The 15,292-nt window shown below is 41.9% G+C and overlaps 1 protein-coding gene across 2 annotated transcripts in view; it reads left to right on the top strand.

Moving 5' to 3' along the window:
• The window catches only part of FRY (FRY microtubule binding protein), a gene marked incomplete at its 5' end in the record, with an annotated part of 329,102 nt that overhangs the window by 114,999 nt on the left and 198,811 nt on the right, over positions 1–15,292 (top strand). For both annotated transcript variants that reach the window (XM_082675865.1, XM_082675864.1), the window contains one exon: positions 6,157–6,356. In XM_082675865.1, the coding sequence (XP_082531991.1) occupies positions 6,157–6,356 (200 nt within the window). The remainder of the gene's footprint in view (positions 1–6,156; positions 6,357–15,292) is intronic.

The following is a 15,292-nucleotide window of genomic DNA, read 5'->3' as shown; positions in this document are numbered from 1 at the left end:
GAAGCCGTGTGTCTGGTCAGCATTTTGATTCATGCCCTTCACAGGCTGGTTAAAACTCTCATTTCCAATCCAACTGACACAGATACAGGCAGGCCACAGGGATGGATCAGAAAAGCAGACCCTGCCTGAGGCAAGCGCTCTGGGTTTTCTGGACATCAAGAATGCACGTGTCTTTCATCCCTCTCCACAACAGTTGTAGACTGTAACATCTAAGCACCTTTGGGCAGATAGACAAGAGCAGGTTCCTCTATTTGCTCACTCAATTTAATTTTCCCTTCGTCTTTTAGAACATATTGCAGTCTAACACATTGTGTGTGTGTGTGTGTGTGTGTATATACACACACATGAAATTGCTGATTATATGACCCTGCCTCAGTAAACTGTAAACTCCATGAGGGCAGGACCCATCTGTTCACAGCTATCTTCCCAGTGCCTAGAACAGAGCCTGAAGCCTCAGCCCTCATTCGTTAAATATTGGTTGAAGTGAATGGGTGAAAGCATGAATGGATGGTAGGCTATAACGAGCGATGGTATTAACATGTCTGAAAACCTAACTGAGAAAAACAGTTGCTCTCCTGTAACATAGATCGCCACTTCTAGCCTCTGGGGCACTTACACAGGGAAACTCGTTACAGCCTTTCCTTTCCTTAGTGTCGCAATAAAAATGTAGCTGCACCGTGCGTTTTGGAGCTGTTTGTGCTGGTGTTGCAGTTAGGAGGTTAGGAATTCGTGGAAATGTGGGTAACTCAGGGAAATTGTGCTGAAGACCGTAGCCAGCTAAGAGCAGTCAGGCTAAAAATTAAGGTATTAGTTGATGAAATTAGGGGAAAAAAGAGTCACTCTCGAAAGATCATCACTTGCGGTCAGAAATAGATCTAATAAAGAGGTAACGAATGGGCCGCAAAAGCCTAAAACAGACCTCTAACAGATTAAGGAATGGAGCCTGCTGGCTAGAAGAAGTAGACACCCAGTAAAAGGGGGAAAACACCTCCTGAAACCATCCAGCAGAAGCAACTGAAAGAGACTTTAGCATGAAAGTAATAAAATAGCATCAACAAAACCCATTTAAGACCAAAGAAGAATTAGAACATGTTTCATCCGAGATTAAAATGTAAATGGGAAAATATAAGCAAAGCAAATTTCCAAAGATTCAATAGTTAGAGGCCTGATTAATATCTGAAAGTGATGCTCTTCTCTTCAACCCCGCCTCAGCTCCCCACCCGCCCCTAGGAACACCGGTTTCAGTGACTTTCTAGGGACATTGAGCTGTTGTGTGAAAATAGGAAGATGAGATGAAGAAAAGGAGAGGGGATAAAGGCAGATGGAGTTGAAGCTTAAAAATCCATCACATACGAGAAATTTAAATGAGAAAAGTGTTTACTCCAAGTTAAATTGTTCCTTCGACTTGTCTTTAGGTGGGGAAGAGGAGATGATGGCCTGTCAGGACCCTTTTATCCTGAGGGATCCGTATTTCCAGAGGTCCCATGTTAAGAGGATGTTGACCATCCAGAGGAGCTGGGTGGACTGGGGCAGAGCCCAGTGGAGGGCAGGGCCTAGACCCAGCCAGTGGAGGAGAGGGGAGTGACCGGACCCTAGAGTGTAGACGGGCTTCTTGCCCGGCTGGATAGAAAGCAGGGAAAGCAGTGGAGAGGAATAGACTCAAACTGTAGGGTCGTCCCTCAGTGCCCACGGGGGATTGCTTCCAGGAGCCCCGCAGATTCCAAAATCCATGGGTGCTCAAGTCCCTTATATAAAATGGTGTAGTATTTACATATAACCCATGCCCATCCTCCCGTATATTTTGGTTCATCTCTAGATTACTTATAATACCTAATACAATGTAAATGCTATGTAAGTAGTTGTAAGTACAGTCAATGTAAATACTGTGTAAATAGTCGCCAGCCCGTGGCAAATTCAAGTCTTGCTCTTTGGAACTTTCTGGATTTTTTTTTTTTTAAATCATTTTCCATCCAGGGTTGGTTGAATCCACAAATGCAGAAGCAGAGGAGACAGAGGTCAGACTGTAACCGCCTGCATTTGCAGAGCTGGAAAATGGGGCCTTAGTGTGGCAATTACTGAGTTGGTGGTTGGTGTATATGTTTCGATGAAAAAAAGTTTTAGTTAAAAATCAGACCTATGAAGAAATAGATTTAATTTTTGAGAGCAAAGTTTACCCCTTAATAGACCAAAACGTTTTTAGTGTTTTCCTTTTGAAATGGAAACCTTTTGCAAATTTATATCGTTCTTTTTCCTCACCTTCTCAACTACAGGACTAGATGTTGAACTTATTCTAACCCTTCCACGGGACTCAGGCTTATCGTCGTGAACGCTAATCATGACAGCCTGCAGAATGGAGATATCCTTGCCCCCAGTGTCCTATTCTGTGGCCCTGTACTAACTGGCTTCGGGCAACTGCATTTTTAAGTTCTGGTGGCTTTTGAGAGTTGTGCCTTTTTTTCTTCTTCTGCTGTTAGTGCATCTACCCATAGATGTTGTACCTTTCCCTTATAATTTTCTGTTTCCAGACTATTATGAACTTAGAAACGAGACAGTTGATCTTAGTTCTGTGTAGATTAAGGGCAAGCAAGTGCTGAGGGAGGAGATAACGATTTTTTTCCAATGGTAGTGATCTAATGTTTAGTGTGAACTATGACTAAATTTCAAGTACCAGGAACATGTATTTTCTGCTTCTCAACTATATTTGGTAACAATCTATAACTTGAGTCACTGAAAGGTGCCATGAAAATTATCCTAACAAAAAGCTAGAATTTGTTATGAATTATGGTGGGAATGAAGAGGGCTTTCTAAAACTTGGGAGTGGGTCTGGTTCAAGGACACTTACCCATTAACTCTCACGGCATCTCCATCTGCCCAGCTGGTCTGTTTGCAGCCAGAATGATGGGCACCCTCTCCCTGAGTCGCTTTCAGCTCTGACACAGGGCTCCGCTGGGCTTGTGTAGTTCCAGCTCACTAAGGCTGTGCACACAGACTTTTGTACTCACGAGGATGTCTGGGCTTTGAGGTATTGGCAGATACCATTTTTTATGATAGCAGTGAATTGGTACTTTGGCCTTTTAAATGGAAGAGTTGTCTGGGAGACATTCTGATACCTGCATTTCAGCTCTTCTGGTTGAAGATGCAGCTTTGCAGGAGGACTGCTACAGGTCACTGTTAGGAAAATTCTCTCACTATAGTTAGGACTTTTAAGCCCCAGAGCCTTATGATAATGGATCTGGTCTTGCAGTTGTATCCCATCAACCTGACTATTGCTGTCTTCTAGAAATGGATTAAGTCCTGTGGAAAACTAAGGGGAATAAAAAGTCCTCCACTTAGACTTCTTCGGTTTCTGTTTCAGTCTCAGTCCTGTGGCACAGGGCCCTTGATACATTAGAAAGATATCTCGTGGAGATGCCACGTCCTTCTGTAGGTTGGACCTGGGAGGCTTCCTACTTCCACCAGGTTCTTGCACTTAGGGTGGGAGGTAGGGCAGAGGAATGGACTTCATTTGCATCACCTGATTTTGAATATGCCCTTTAGAATCAATAGTACCTTTCAGTAAGCTGCAAGGAGTGCCGTTTACTAATGACTCTTCACTGCAAATGTTTCACCCTGTTCCTTTCAAACTGTGACCACTGATTCTTCTCATAGTCTTCCCTCCTTACGAATCACGTCAAGACATACAGAAATAAAGTTAGATGTCATTTATTTATTTAAAGAGATTTATTATTACCTGTGCGAAGAACTCTGTATTAGATCTGGGAGGCTACAGTCTTGTGCGGGGACACAGAAAAGTATGTGGTTCAGTTACAGAGCCAACCCTCAGCAACACTGCGTGACTAATTGATAATGACTTCACTTGTCAGCCATCTCTGGAGCCTTCCTTAGGTCATGCAGGATGTACAAGGCCAAAGCGCGAGAGTTAAACGTTTAAACCTTGTCAAACAGACTGACCAGTGAGGATGGGCCTGGTGGAGTAGGTTTCATGGAGATGAGAGTAAGAGTGGTTCTGAAAGGCCAGGAGGATTAGATGAGCAGAGAAGAGTGGAAAGCAGCAGCAGAGGGCCAGCAGGAAGGCGCAAGTGAGAACGGTGCACACCTGGGCCAGCGGGGCCATCAGCACGACTTGGGTGCGTTCAGTACCAGGCCATGTGTTTGAAGCAGGATGAGGAGAATTGAGAGCCGTTGAACATTTTGAGCAGAGATGTGTTCGAATTAAGCTGAAGGAAGACTCGTTTGGTATGTGAAATGAGTGGAATTAAGCCAGCAGTGGGGCTGCTGTAATAATCTAGCCGTAGGTTTCCAAAGGCCTAGACTAGGATGAAGCTAGTGAGAATGGAGAAATGAGAAAATGGAATCGTATACAACCGATTTTATTTTATTTTTATAACTTGAGAGTCCATATTCTTAAAGTTTAGTGGTAGTTGAGATATGGGAAGACCCTCCAGATGTAAGGGAGTCCCCAACTGTATGGCAGGTTAAATGAAGTAGAGAGGAGGGGATGTTAGGAAAGAGTAAGAAAGATGACAGAGAATCTACATGACATGAGAACACGCTGGTAATTCCATAAAATTAATACAATTAATAAAATTTTTGCCTGGCTTCCTCAGAATTTAGCTTGAGATAGAAAGAAGTTTAAGAGAAGGCTTGAATTTATTTGTAGTTTTGAGAAAAGTGTGTTCAGCTTTCATGGAGAACTTTTTCCCTCCTTTATTATCGATGACATACCCCCATTCTCTTGACAGCCAAACCAATGTCCAAACTGGACAGTGGAGGGCAGGGCCTGGACCCAGCCAGTGGAGGAGAGGGTAGTGGCCGGACTGTAGAGTGTAGATGGGCTTGCTAGCCCGGCTGGATAGAAAGCAGGGAAAGCAGTGGAGAGGAATAGACTCAAACTGTAGGGTGCCCTCAGTGCCCACGGGGGATTGCTTCCAGGAGCCCTACAGATTCCAAAATCCATGGGTGCTCAAGTCCTTTATATAAAATGGTGTAGTATTTACATATAACCCATGCCCATCCTCCCGTGTATTTTGGTTCATCTCTAGATTACTTATAATACCTAATACAATGTAAATGCTATGTAAGTAGTTGTAAGTACAATCAATGTAAATATTGTGTAAATAGTCGCCAGCCCGTGGCAAATTCAAGTCTTGCCTTTTGTTTTTCTTCACTCCTCTCCTTAATCTCTGTATCCAGTCACCCAAACTATCTAGTTTTCCTTCTCAAAGTCTACTTTATCATCGTCCTCTCCTCAGCATACCTAATGCCTGTCACCTAAGCTCACCTACTCTCATATTTCTTTCATTGAATATTGTTAACTGACCATCTTACAGGTACTTAGGTGGAAGGGGCTAGTCCTTGTTAGAATTCAACATGTCAAAGGGTAGTCAAAAGTAGGGAGACATGAAATTTTCATTTATGAATAAAAAAATCTTTTTCTGTAACTGTCAAAGCAGTGGTCCGTCTGCTGCATCCTGAAAGGAGGCCACTGACTGGAGATTCTGCTAATGGTCTCTGTTCAGGATCTAATCCAAGTAGGGAATCTGCACATTTTATAAAGGATGGGGAGGGGCATCCCGACTTGAACCGAAGGATGGTGAGAGGGAAACGAACCCGCACCTTGGATGGCATAGATGGCACTGCGTGAGCCTTTTATCCTTCAAGAGGGGCATCCCTTTCAGGAGCAAGAGCCAGCTGGGCTTCTGAAAATTGTTCTTGGAAACTTCTGGAAGGGACGACCCCAGAGTCTTTTCCATTATTAGAATGAATCTAGAAGACAGAATGCTCCTGGTTATCAGGCAAACCAGGACAAGGAATCACTTGTTTTCCCCTGTGCATTTTCATAGTCCGTTTCCCTGGAACGTAAAAAAGAAGCTAAAAACATCCTAAATGTTTTAGGATTTCTCAGCTGTATTATGTCTTTGCAACACAATTTACCTAAAACAATGTGGTAACCAGAAGTATTTCAAGATATATACGGCATAACACACACTTATATAATCAAAATAGTTAAATCCTAACACCGTAAGGCCAGGTTATGATGTTGAGTACAGCATTCTTCATGTGATTCATATCCTTATATTTATGGTTTAACATAGCCAATCTGAATATTGATGATGTTATTTTCAGCCAGTAAGAATATCCATTCTGTGTTTTCAGCTTCTCCAGTTGGCAACGGTTATATCAAGCCTCCAGTTCCACCCGTATCTGGCACACAAAAGGAGAAAGGGCCACCAACCATGTTACCCATCAGTGTGGACCCAGACAGCAAACCTGGAGAATATGTCCTCAAGAGTTTATTTGTCAACTTCACCACTCAGGCTGAGCGCAAGATTCGAATCATTATGGCAGAACCCCTGGTGAGTATGCACAGGAGACTTGCATCTTTTTAAATTCATCTTGACACTGAAGATAGATTTTACAGCTCTAAGAAAGGATGGATGGCTTTTCCCCTAGTTTCCAAATGTTTGATACCAGAGGTAATTTTTAAAAGATAATAGTTCAGTTTGCTGATTGAAGAAAAAAATTGTGGACGCAGGACTTCAAAACAGTCCTTAGCCAGTACAGTTCAGCAGCGCGCTTCACCCCTGCATTTAGGACAAATAAGCGTAATTTCACGTTAAGCCTAATTTAACGTTATTCATCATAGAAAAATCGTGTTCCTAGCCTCTGCTGTGTCATATACTTTCGTCAAAATCTTTTGTCCTATTTTTAAAGTAAAAGAAAAAAAAAATCGTCATTCTTCAAGGGCTGGCCTGAGCTCCCAGTCTGAGAACGTATGGTCTCAGTGACATCTTATCCGAGGAAATATTTTGGTGAGTCATTCAGAAATACCACTCTGTTATCTGAAAATTGGAAGACCGGAAATTCTTGACTCAGTTACCTTTAGGTCCATTCTTAGATAGATAATGCCCTTCAACGTCAGTAGTCAGTATCTTTCTTTGCAAATGATTCTGCTGCAAAATAAGGCTTGTGGCTTCCGTCTTACGTTCATTACTTCAACAAGGGCTCTAAGGACAGTGTGCTAAATCTCCAAAGGACGGTCAGAAAGGAAGAAAGTCCAAGTGGAAGATTCAGATTACTTGTTTTCTGACCTTGGTAGGCCACACACAATAAGAGAAAGGGAAGGAATTCAGAGTGACGCAGCTCTTTGTATGAAGCTTGGCTTTGTACCTCCTGTGAGGAGACTGGGACAGGAGAAGAGGTCTAGGGTTGGCTTTAAGGCAGGGGTCCCCAACCCCCGGGCTGCTGAGCTGTCTGGTTAGGAACCGGGCCACACAGCAGGGGGTGAGCAGCGGGTGAGCCAGTGAAGCTTCCTCTGCGGCTCGCTCCCCACTGCTCGCATTACCGCCTGAACCATCCCCTGCCCCCCATTTCTGTGGAAAAACTGGTTTCTACGAAACCAGTCCCTGGTGCCAGAAAGGTTGGGGACTGCTTTAAGGCATCATAGCTTAAAATAATTGAACATAATAGTGAGCCCACCGCCCAAGTCTCAAAAAAATACATAACGGGTGATATTCAACATCATCTGTTAAAAATAACCTTTATAAGAATCACAATTTAAGGTTTGGGAATCAAAATTCAAGAATATTTAAGTGTATGGTTGCCCGAAAGTTACAAACTTTGCATTTTAACGTTTTTATTAGATCAGTGAATACTAACTTCCTATGAAGGAAAATGTTTTCTTGGTTTTACAGTTTCAATCATTTATAATAAATGAAACCTTAGTACTGTACCTTTTCCCCATTCACCCGTGTTTTTGTGTTTTTAGTACTCTTGCTACTAATAATAGCTAATATTTCTGGGGCACTTACTATGTGCCAAGCACTGTGCTTAACTTATGTCCTTTAATCTTCATCATGACCTTAGGTAGGTAGTATTTATATCCCTGTTTATAGATGGGAAAAGCTGGCACAGAGAGGGGAAAGTAATTGCCCAAGATCACACAGCATTGATTTGATTTCAAGCTCGTTCTCTTCAGAGCCCACCTCGGAACCATTCTACACTCTACTGCCAGTCATTTTCATGGAAAGATACCTTCTTTCACTTTTTTAAACAAGCCAATACAGGGATCCTCATAACTTGAGCCCAAAACTCACGTGCCCAAATTGCCATTGCGCCAAACAGTCCCGATCCCTGGGACCCTCTGAGCTCCTTGAGAGGTGCTGAGGCAGCCCAGGCCCCCTCCCCCTGCCAGTGCGGGTCGGGAGCCACCTGGGTTCCAGAGATCACAGGGGGAGTTAAGGAGGAGAGAGTTGGGAAGGCACAAAAAAGAATCGTTTCACTCCTTGACAGTGGAACAGTGCCAAAGTAGCAGGCCAGGGCTCTCTGAAATTGTGTATTATGGTGGATTTTCCCAAGAAACTGGGAAGTTGTACAGTAGTTGAAAGAGGTGCTTAAAAGGCTAGATCCTGAGCCATCCCTGTTTCCAAAATAATCGTTTAGATACTGTTACTTAAGAATTTATGAAGTAAAATAGTTTAGGTTTAACTTTTTCATCTTGAGTTTACTCAGTTTGGCACGTGTTTGCATGACATTTTTCTTCCTGGAGTAAACATCATGTCTGAAAAAGTAACATGTACCACAGCTTTCTTTTAATTAGAGGTAGCCATTTGTGTTCCTTTCTATGAGACAAAGGTCCCCAAACAAGAAAAATGGAAAAGAAAAAGTGCAAGTCCTCTTCATCAGCAAATTTTCATTGTGTGCCCAGGGTGAGAGAGTTTATTAGATGCTGATGGCCAAGTAGGTGGACATTGTGTTTTTAGCTGAAGAAATGTATTCAATCAATTTTCAGTATCGTTGCTTTTTATAAAAAGAGACTATTTACTCCCCTTGTATTTTTTGGCAGAGATGTAAGCTTCTGTGCCATTTCCATTTCTTGTCTGCTGAAAAGCGCTTAGTAATTTTTGCCCTTGTATTTGCTTACTTATGGGGCAATAAATGAGTAGATTCTGTGGCTTGTTACCTGATTCTAATGTAAGTGTGCATTTGGCATTTGTTCTGTAGCCATAGCGAGAAGAGGTGTTATTTTTGATGCATGTGTAGTACATTTAAAGGGAACTCCAAATACATGTGCCCTACTATTTCTTTTGCTGAGGTTGGCTTTATTTAGAAAGATGTTGAATCTTTTAAAAACCTGGATTTATGTGGGCTTGTATCATATCACAAAGTTGTATTCTGTTATCTCTAATATAATTAAAACCTGTATGGAATAGCAAAGGTAATTTTTAAAAATTTTGTAGTATAGATTTGTTATCTATGGGGCTACTCAGGAATCTGTATTTTTCAGTTTTATTTAAAAAATCCACATCAGTTAGACTGTGTGGGATCAATTATATACAATATTAAATTACAGTTGTATTTACGAATTACCAGTATCCAAATAGGTAACTTAAATGGGGAAGAAAGGACAGGAACAAAAATGTTCTACCAAAATAAAATATTAGATATTTTTCTTGTTAAACATCTTTCACTGGTTCAGCAGTATTGTTCTTTGTATCCAAAAGATGCTCAGATCATATTCATAATATTTATGGATAAGTCAATAATTTTATTCTATTTTTGTTGCTTCATGGGGTCATTTGATAGCATTTGCTCTTGGCTGGTACCATTATTTCACCTTTCCCAACAAGCGAAGTGTTTTAAACAAGGTAAATTGGGTCATCTGTACCTTTTTTATATTTTTATTTCAAAACAGAAAAAGTACAGAAAACAATGTAACAGATGCTTTCCCTCTTGCCTCCTACTCCTTTCTTCTGGTTTAAATTTTCTTTTTCCCAAAGTATATCTTTTTGTAGTTCTTGAAGTAACAGTCAGTGGGTGGGAAATCACTCAGTCTTGTTTATCTTGGATGCCCATATTTCCCCCTCAATTATCAGTGATAGTTCAGCTAGGAATAGAATTCTAGTTTGACATTTATTCTCCTTCTAGACTTTTGACAGTATATTTCACCATGTTGCCTCAAGCATTGCTGTTGAAGAGTCCGGTTGATTTGCTATTTGTTTGTGGATTATTTACTTTTTTCTCTGTTTGCTTTTATGGTTTTTTGCGTTGTGTATAGTGTTCTGCAGTTTCACTACATTGTGTACTTAGATGTGGATTTATTTATTTTTTATATATATATATTTTTTAAATTTTATTTTTGGCTGCACACAGGCTTTTCTCTAGTTGAGGCGAGCGGGGGCTACCCTTCGTTGCAATGAGCGGTCTTCTCATTGCAGTGGTTTCTCTTGTTGCAGAGCACAGGCTCTAGGCGCACAGGCTCAGTCGTTGTGGCACACGGGCTTAGTTGCTCCGTGGCATGTGAGATCTTCCCGGACCAGGGCTCGAACCCGTGTCCCCTGCATTGGCAGGCGGATTCTTAACCACTGCACCACCAGGGAAGACCCTGGATTTATTTTTATTTTCTTGTTTGAGACGCACGTTTCTTGAATTGAGGGTTCATATCTTTCATCAGTTCTGGAGAATTCTTAGCCATTAATTACTTGAATATTGCCATTTCTCCACTTTTCCTCTTCTCTTTTTCTGGCATACATATTAGATGTACATTGGACCTTCTCATGATATATTACATATCTTTTCACCCTTTAATTATTTCTACCTATCTGTCTCTGGCTACTGCATTCTGAGTAATTTTCTCAGGTCTATCTTCAATTTATTAATCTTATCTTGGGCTATGTCTAATCTGTTGTTTAATGTGCCCAGTGAGAATTATAATTTTGGTGATAGAATTTTTTATTTCTAGAAGTACTGTTTTAAACTCTATTTAGGTGGGTTTGATTTTTTTAGGTTTTTTTAGGGGTTTTTTCCTAACGTTCAGCATTTCTTTTTTCTGTCTTTGATCACCTTAAACATACATTTCTGTGTGTGTCCTTTTTTAGGTTAGCCCCAGAGTCTTCACCATCTGGGCCAAATATTACGTTAATTTCTTGGTTTGCAAGTTTCTGCACCTAGAAGGTGATATAAATGTAAGCTCCAAACTCTTGTGAGACTTGAGACTGTGGTTTCAAATTCTTGGGGAGGATTTTGTTGTTGTTGTTTTTACCTAGAACCCAGGCAGGGGTCATTGGAATATCTTTTCATCTTCCTGTGCCAGTGCATAGATTTGTCCCTAGTCCACTGTTTCATTGTTTAGGACCAGGGTTTATATAGGTGTCTTATTTCCAGTGTCCCACCTCTCAAGGCTCACAGCTTTGTTGCGTGTCCCCAAGTGGAAAAAAACAAAAAGCCTCCAGCATAACGAGACCAGTAGTCCTCTCCCTGTGTAGCCACTACATCACCTCATATCTTTCTGCCTTTCATTTCCCTTTTCCTTTCTTGTGAACTCATTTCTGCCTTTAAAAAAAAAATCTTATACTCCATTCAACATTTCCAAGTGTCTGTAGCATGTGAGTTTTTGCATTATGTTTGTCCATTATCTGGCCAAAGCCCTCTGCACAATTCTTGGTTTGCCTTTCATGCAGATAAGGGCAGGTGGGTCTTTGCACTGTGAGGTTCCTGTGCAAGCAGACGTTCCCATGGCGAGGTGGGGTGTCCCCAAGGTGAATAAAAGGGAGAGTGAGGGGATCGTCACAAAGTCTTCCTCTTCTGATCCTGCCTGATGAGTTTCCCCTAAATACAACCTGTCCCTTTCATTCTCTTATTCAGATCCTTCATATCACACCCTTCTGCTCCTTGATTTAACTCCAGCCTACCTTTCTTCCTCCATGGATCTTTATGTTTCAATTCTGTGCTTGCCGGCCAACGTGTGTACAGCACACTGTCCCCTCTTCCTGGAATGCCCCTCATCTCTCCATCCTGCCTATCTTTCAAGGCCCAACTCAAACACCTTTGAAAGGTTTACTTGATTTCTTCCCTGCTGACGCCACACAATTATGCAGTTGTGGATATACACACTTGTAAATCTCTATTTTATCTGAACCGCCATATCATTATCTCAAGCAAACTGCCTTCATTAAGTAAGAGTATTAGAGTAGACTAGAATAGAAAATATCAGAGAACATTATAGATTTTAAGGGTAGATGTTGTTTTACGGAACTTTCAGTTGTGTGTATATATATCAGACCTTGGTATAAAATGTATATTTTTATGGTATAAAATTTATATTTTAGGAGTGGAGGATACAGACTTTTTGTAAGTTAAAGAAGCACGTTACTAGTCTTTAAGTTCCTACAGGCATTAACTGTGTCTTATCTACACACACACACACACACACACACACACACACACACACACACACATGTCCCTGTGTCTAGAAAATCTCCTTTATATACAGTAGACAGTGTTTTTTGAGTATATGAATGAATGGATAGATGAATGAATGGATGAAAAAAATATTAATAGGGACTTCCCTGGTGGCGCAGTGGTTAAGAATCCGCCTGCTAATGCAGGCGACACGGGTTCAAGCCCCGGTCCAGGAAGATCCCACATGCCGCAGAGCAACTAAGCCCGTGAGCCACAACTACTGAGCTCACGTGCCGCAACTACCGAAGCCTGCATGCCTAGATCCTGTGCTCCAGAACAAGAGAAGCCACCACAATGAGAAGGCTGTGCATTGCAACAAAGAGTAGCCCCTGCTCGCCGCAACTAGAGAAAGCCTGCACGCAGCAACGAAGACCCAGCGCAGCCAAAAAAATATTAATATAGTAGCTCAGAAGGAATGTAGGATCCTGTGTGTTTCTGAGGTTCATCTTGCCAACCTCTAAACAGATAATAATGGATCTTGTTCTGTCCTTTGTACCCCTCGGCAGATGAATGCCCTACAATCTGCAGAGTACAAGGGACGTTAATTCTCAGTCTTCTGCCTTGGGGCATCTAAGGATACCTCATTATTCATGGATACGGTCACCTGCTCCCACTTCACCGGAGCAGTGTGTGAAGAAGAGAGTCAGGCTGACTCTTAGCGGTCGGACTCAGCCTCAGAATATACGCTCTCATTATCTGAGTCTGTCCGGTTATATAGCATCTGTCACTGGAGTCACAGGCAATACCTTCTCAATAAACTCTCTCCCAAAAAACAAGGCTCTCCAGCTTTTCGAAATTCAAGAGCTCGCATAATCTTGACTTTGCAGATTTAATGGAAAAGAAGGGATAAAACAACTTTTCATTCAGCTTGATCTGGATCTGAATCCTGATGCTGCCTCTTTAGTGTTGTGAGGCCTTGGGCCAGCTAGTCAGTCTCCCTTGTTTCTCATTTGCAAGAGCCTAGCTCATGGGGTGGGTGAGAGAATTCGAGGTAATGTGTGGAGCTGTGACGCAATTCTTAGCACGTTCTAGGTACTCAGTTTTCACCGCCATCATCGTCCTCATTGTCATTGAGGAATTGGTATCAATAACCTCATCCTCTGGTATGTTTCTCTGGTGGCCAGCCTGGGGCTTCCTCTCTTTGTGTTCATCCGGAAGGAGTGGAAGCTTGAACAGGGTGGTTGGATGCCCGCTGTTGCCATGCCCTGTTATTGTCAGATGGTTGTTCTGATCTCTGCCTTGGCAATGAGAAAGGTATAGCCAAAGCTGGTTTAAGCAGACCTGGTCTGGATCCTTTAGGGATTTATGCTCTGGGAGGTGACAGAGGCAAACAAAAGTCTACAAGAGAAGGCAGCAGCCCCACTGGCTCACTGTTGTCTCCCGCAAAATACTTACGTGGGTATAAGTTGTGAGGACCTAGGAAATGAAACCAGGGATTTGAAGCGAGTCCACATAGAATGGTTTTCCAAGGCTTTCCAAGAGGAAATTTCACAGGCCCTTGAGGATCGGGGTCTCGGAGACAAGTAGGAACATTGTCGTGCCAGGTTGTGCTGGGAAGTCAATGGCCCCAAATGTGAAAAGCTGGATTATTCAACTAAGTAAAGCAACTTCAGAAAATTTCATAACTTTCTTTTTTCTCATTCATATGTTTAAATTTATTGAAAACGTCAGAGGGAGAAATATCTAATTTTCTTAAAGTTAGTCGTCAAATCAAACTGATTTTTCCTTTTTTCCTGTTTTATTGAGCTATAACTGACGTGTAACATTGTATTAGTTTCAGGTATACAACATAATGATTTGATGTTTTGTGAAATGATCACCGCAATAAGTTTAATTAACATCCATCACCTCACATGGTTACAAATTTTTTTTTTTTTTTTTTTTTTTTTTGTGGTACGCGGGCCTCTCACTGTTGTGGCCTCTCCCGTTGCGGAGCACAGGCTCCGGACGCGCAGGCCCAGCGGCCATGGCTCACGGGCCTAGCCGCTCCGCGGCATGTGGGATCTTCCCGGACCGGAGCACGAACCCGTGTCCTTTGCATCGGCAGGCGGACTCTCAACCACTGCGCCACCAGGGAAGCCCAAATTTTTTTTCTTGTGATGAGAACTTTTAAGATCTACTATCTTAGCAACTTTCAAATATACAACATGGTATTATTAGTTGTTGTCACCATGCTATAAGTTCATTCTCAGAACTTATGTTTGTAATAACTGGAAGTGTGTACCTTCAAGAATTTTCAACCACACTACTCAGGCTGCCTGTTTTGTCCACCCTCCTTCCTATAATTTGACCAATACACAAAATCTTGGTTTTTCATCACAGCCCTGCTACTAGCCTCTCCTTCCAGCAAAGTCACTTAAATGTGATCCATCATTGTTTTTTCTTCTATGAAATGTTCACAGTCAAGCCCAGTTTTAGCTCTAATGTGTATAACAAATGAAATATAAGCATTAACTCTCCACATCTCTGAGTGAATAAGTCATATCCCACTGAATCCACCTTGGTTAAAGCTTCTATTGTCCTTGCGAGGAGCTGCAGTGAAGCTAAACTGGGTACTGGACCAGGGGTTTCATCTGGATCTACAGCCTAACAGCATAAAATGTCAACAGGAAGAAGAAGAAATTCTAACTCACCTAAGACTTAGAAAGCAAGTAATGTATTCTCTACTTTAATTGAAACGTGGAGAAAGGAAAAGATCTGCATAACCTCAAGAGAACACACAACTTTCATCTTGTCCTTTAGCAGAGCCTATGACTGAGCAGGAGAGCAGAGCTTGCCTTCCTGTAATGTTCCCGCATTTAAAAACATATCTCGGATGAAAGGTGATGTGACAGTGGGAAGATTTCATTATTGGGATTGCTTGAGCTTTGATAGCCCCTGCTCACGAAATAGCTAATGGATGAGATGCAGGCAGGAGCTTTCAGATGTTATCCCTGTGTTGAGCTTGGAGCATAGGTGAGGGAGGGGTGACAGATACTCACTCATAGAGATGCTAACTGGGGGATGCTGGGATGGAGCCTTAACAATCATATAACATGATCTAGCTGGTTTG

Source organism: Grampus griseus, assembly GCF_964374135.1.
Source record: "Grampus griseus genome assembly, chromosome: 18".
Lineage (NCBI taxonomy): Eukaryota > Metazoa > Chordata > Mammalia > Artiodactyla > Delphinidae > Grampus > Grampus griseus.
The sequence above is the reverse complement of the archived record's forward strand: the minus strand, read 5'-3'. Positions and strand labels throughout refer to the sequence as shown.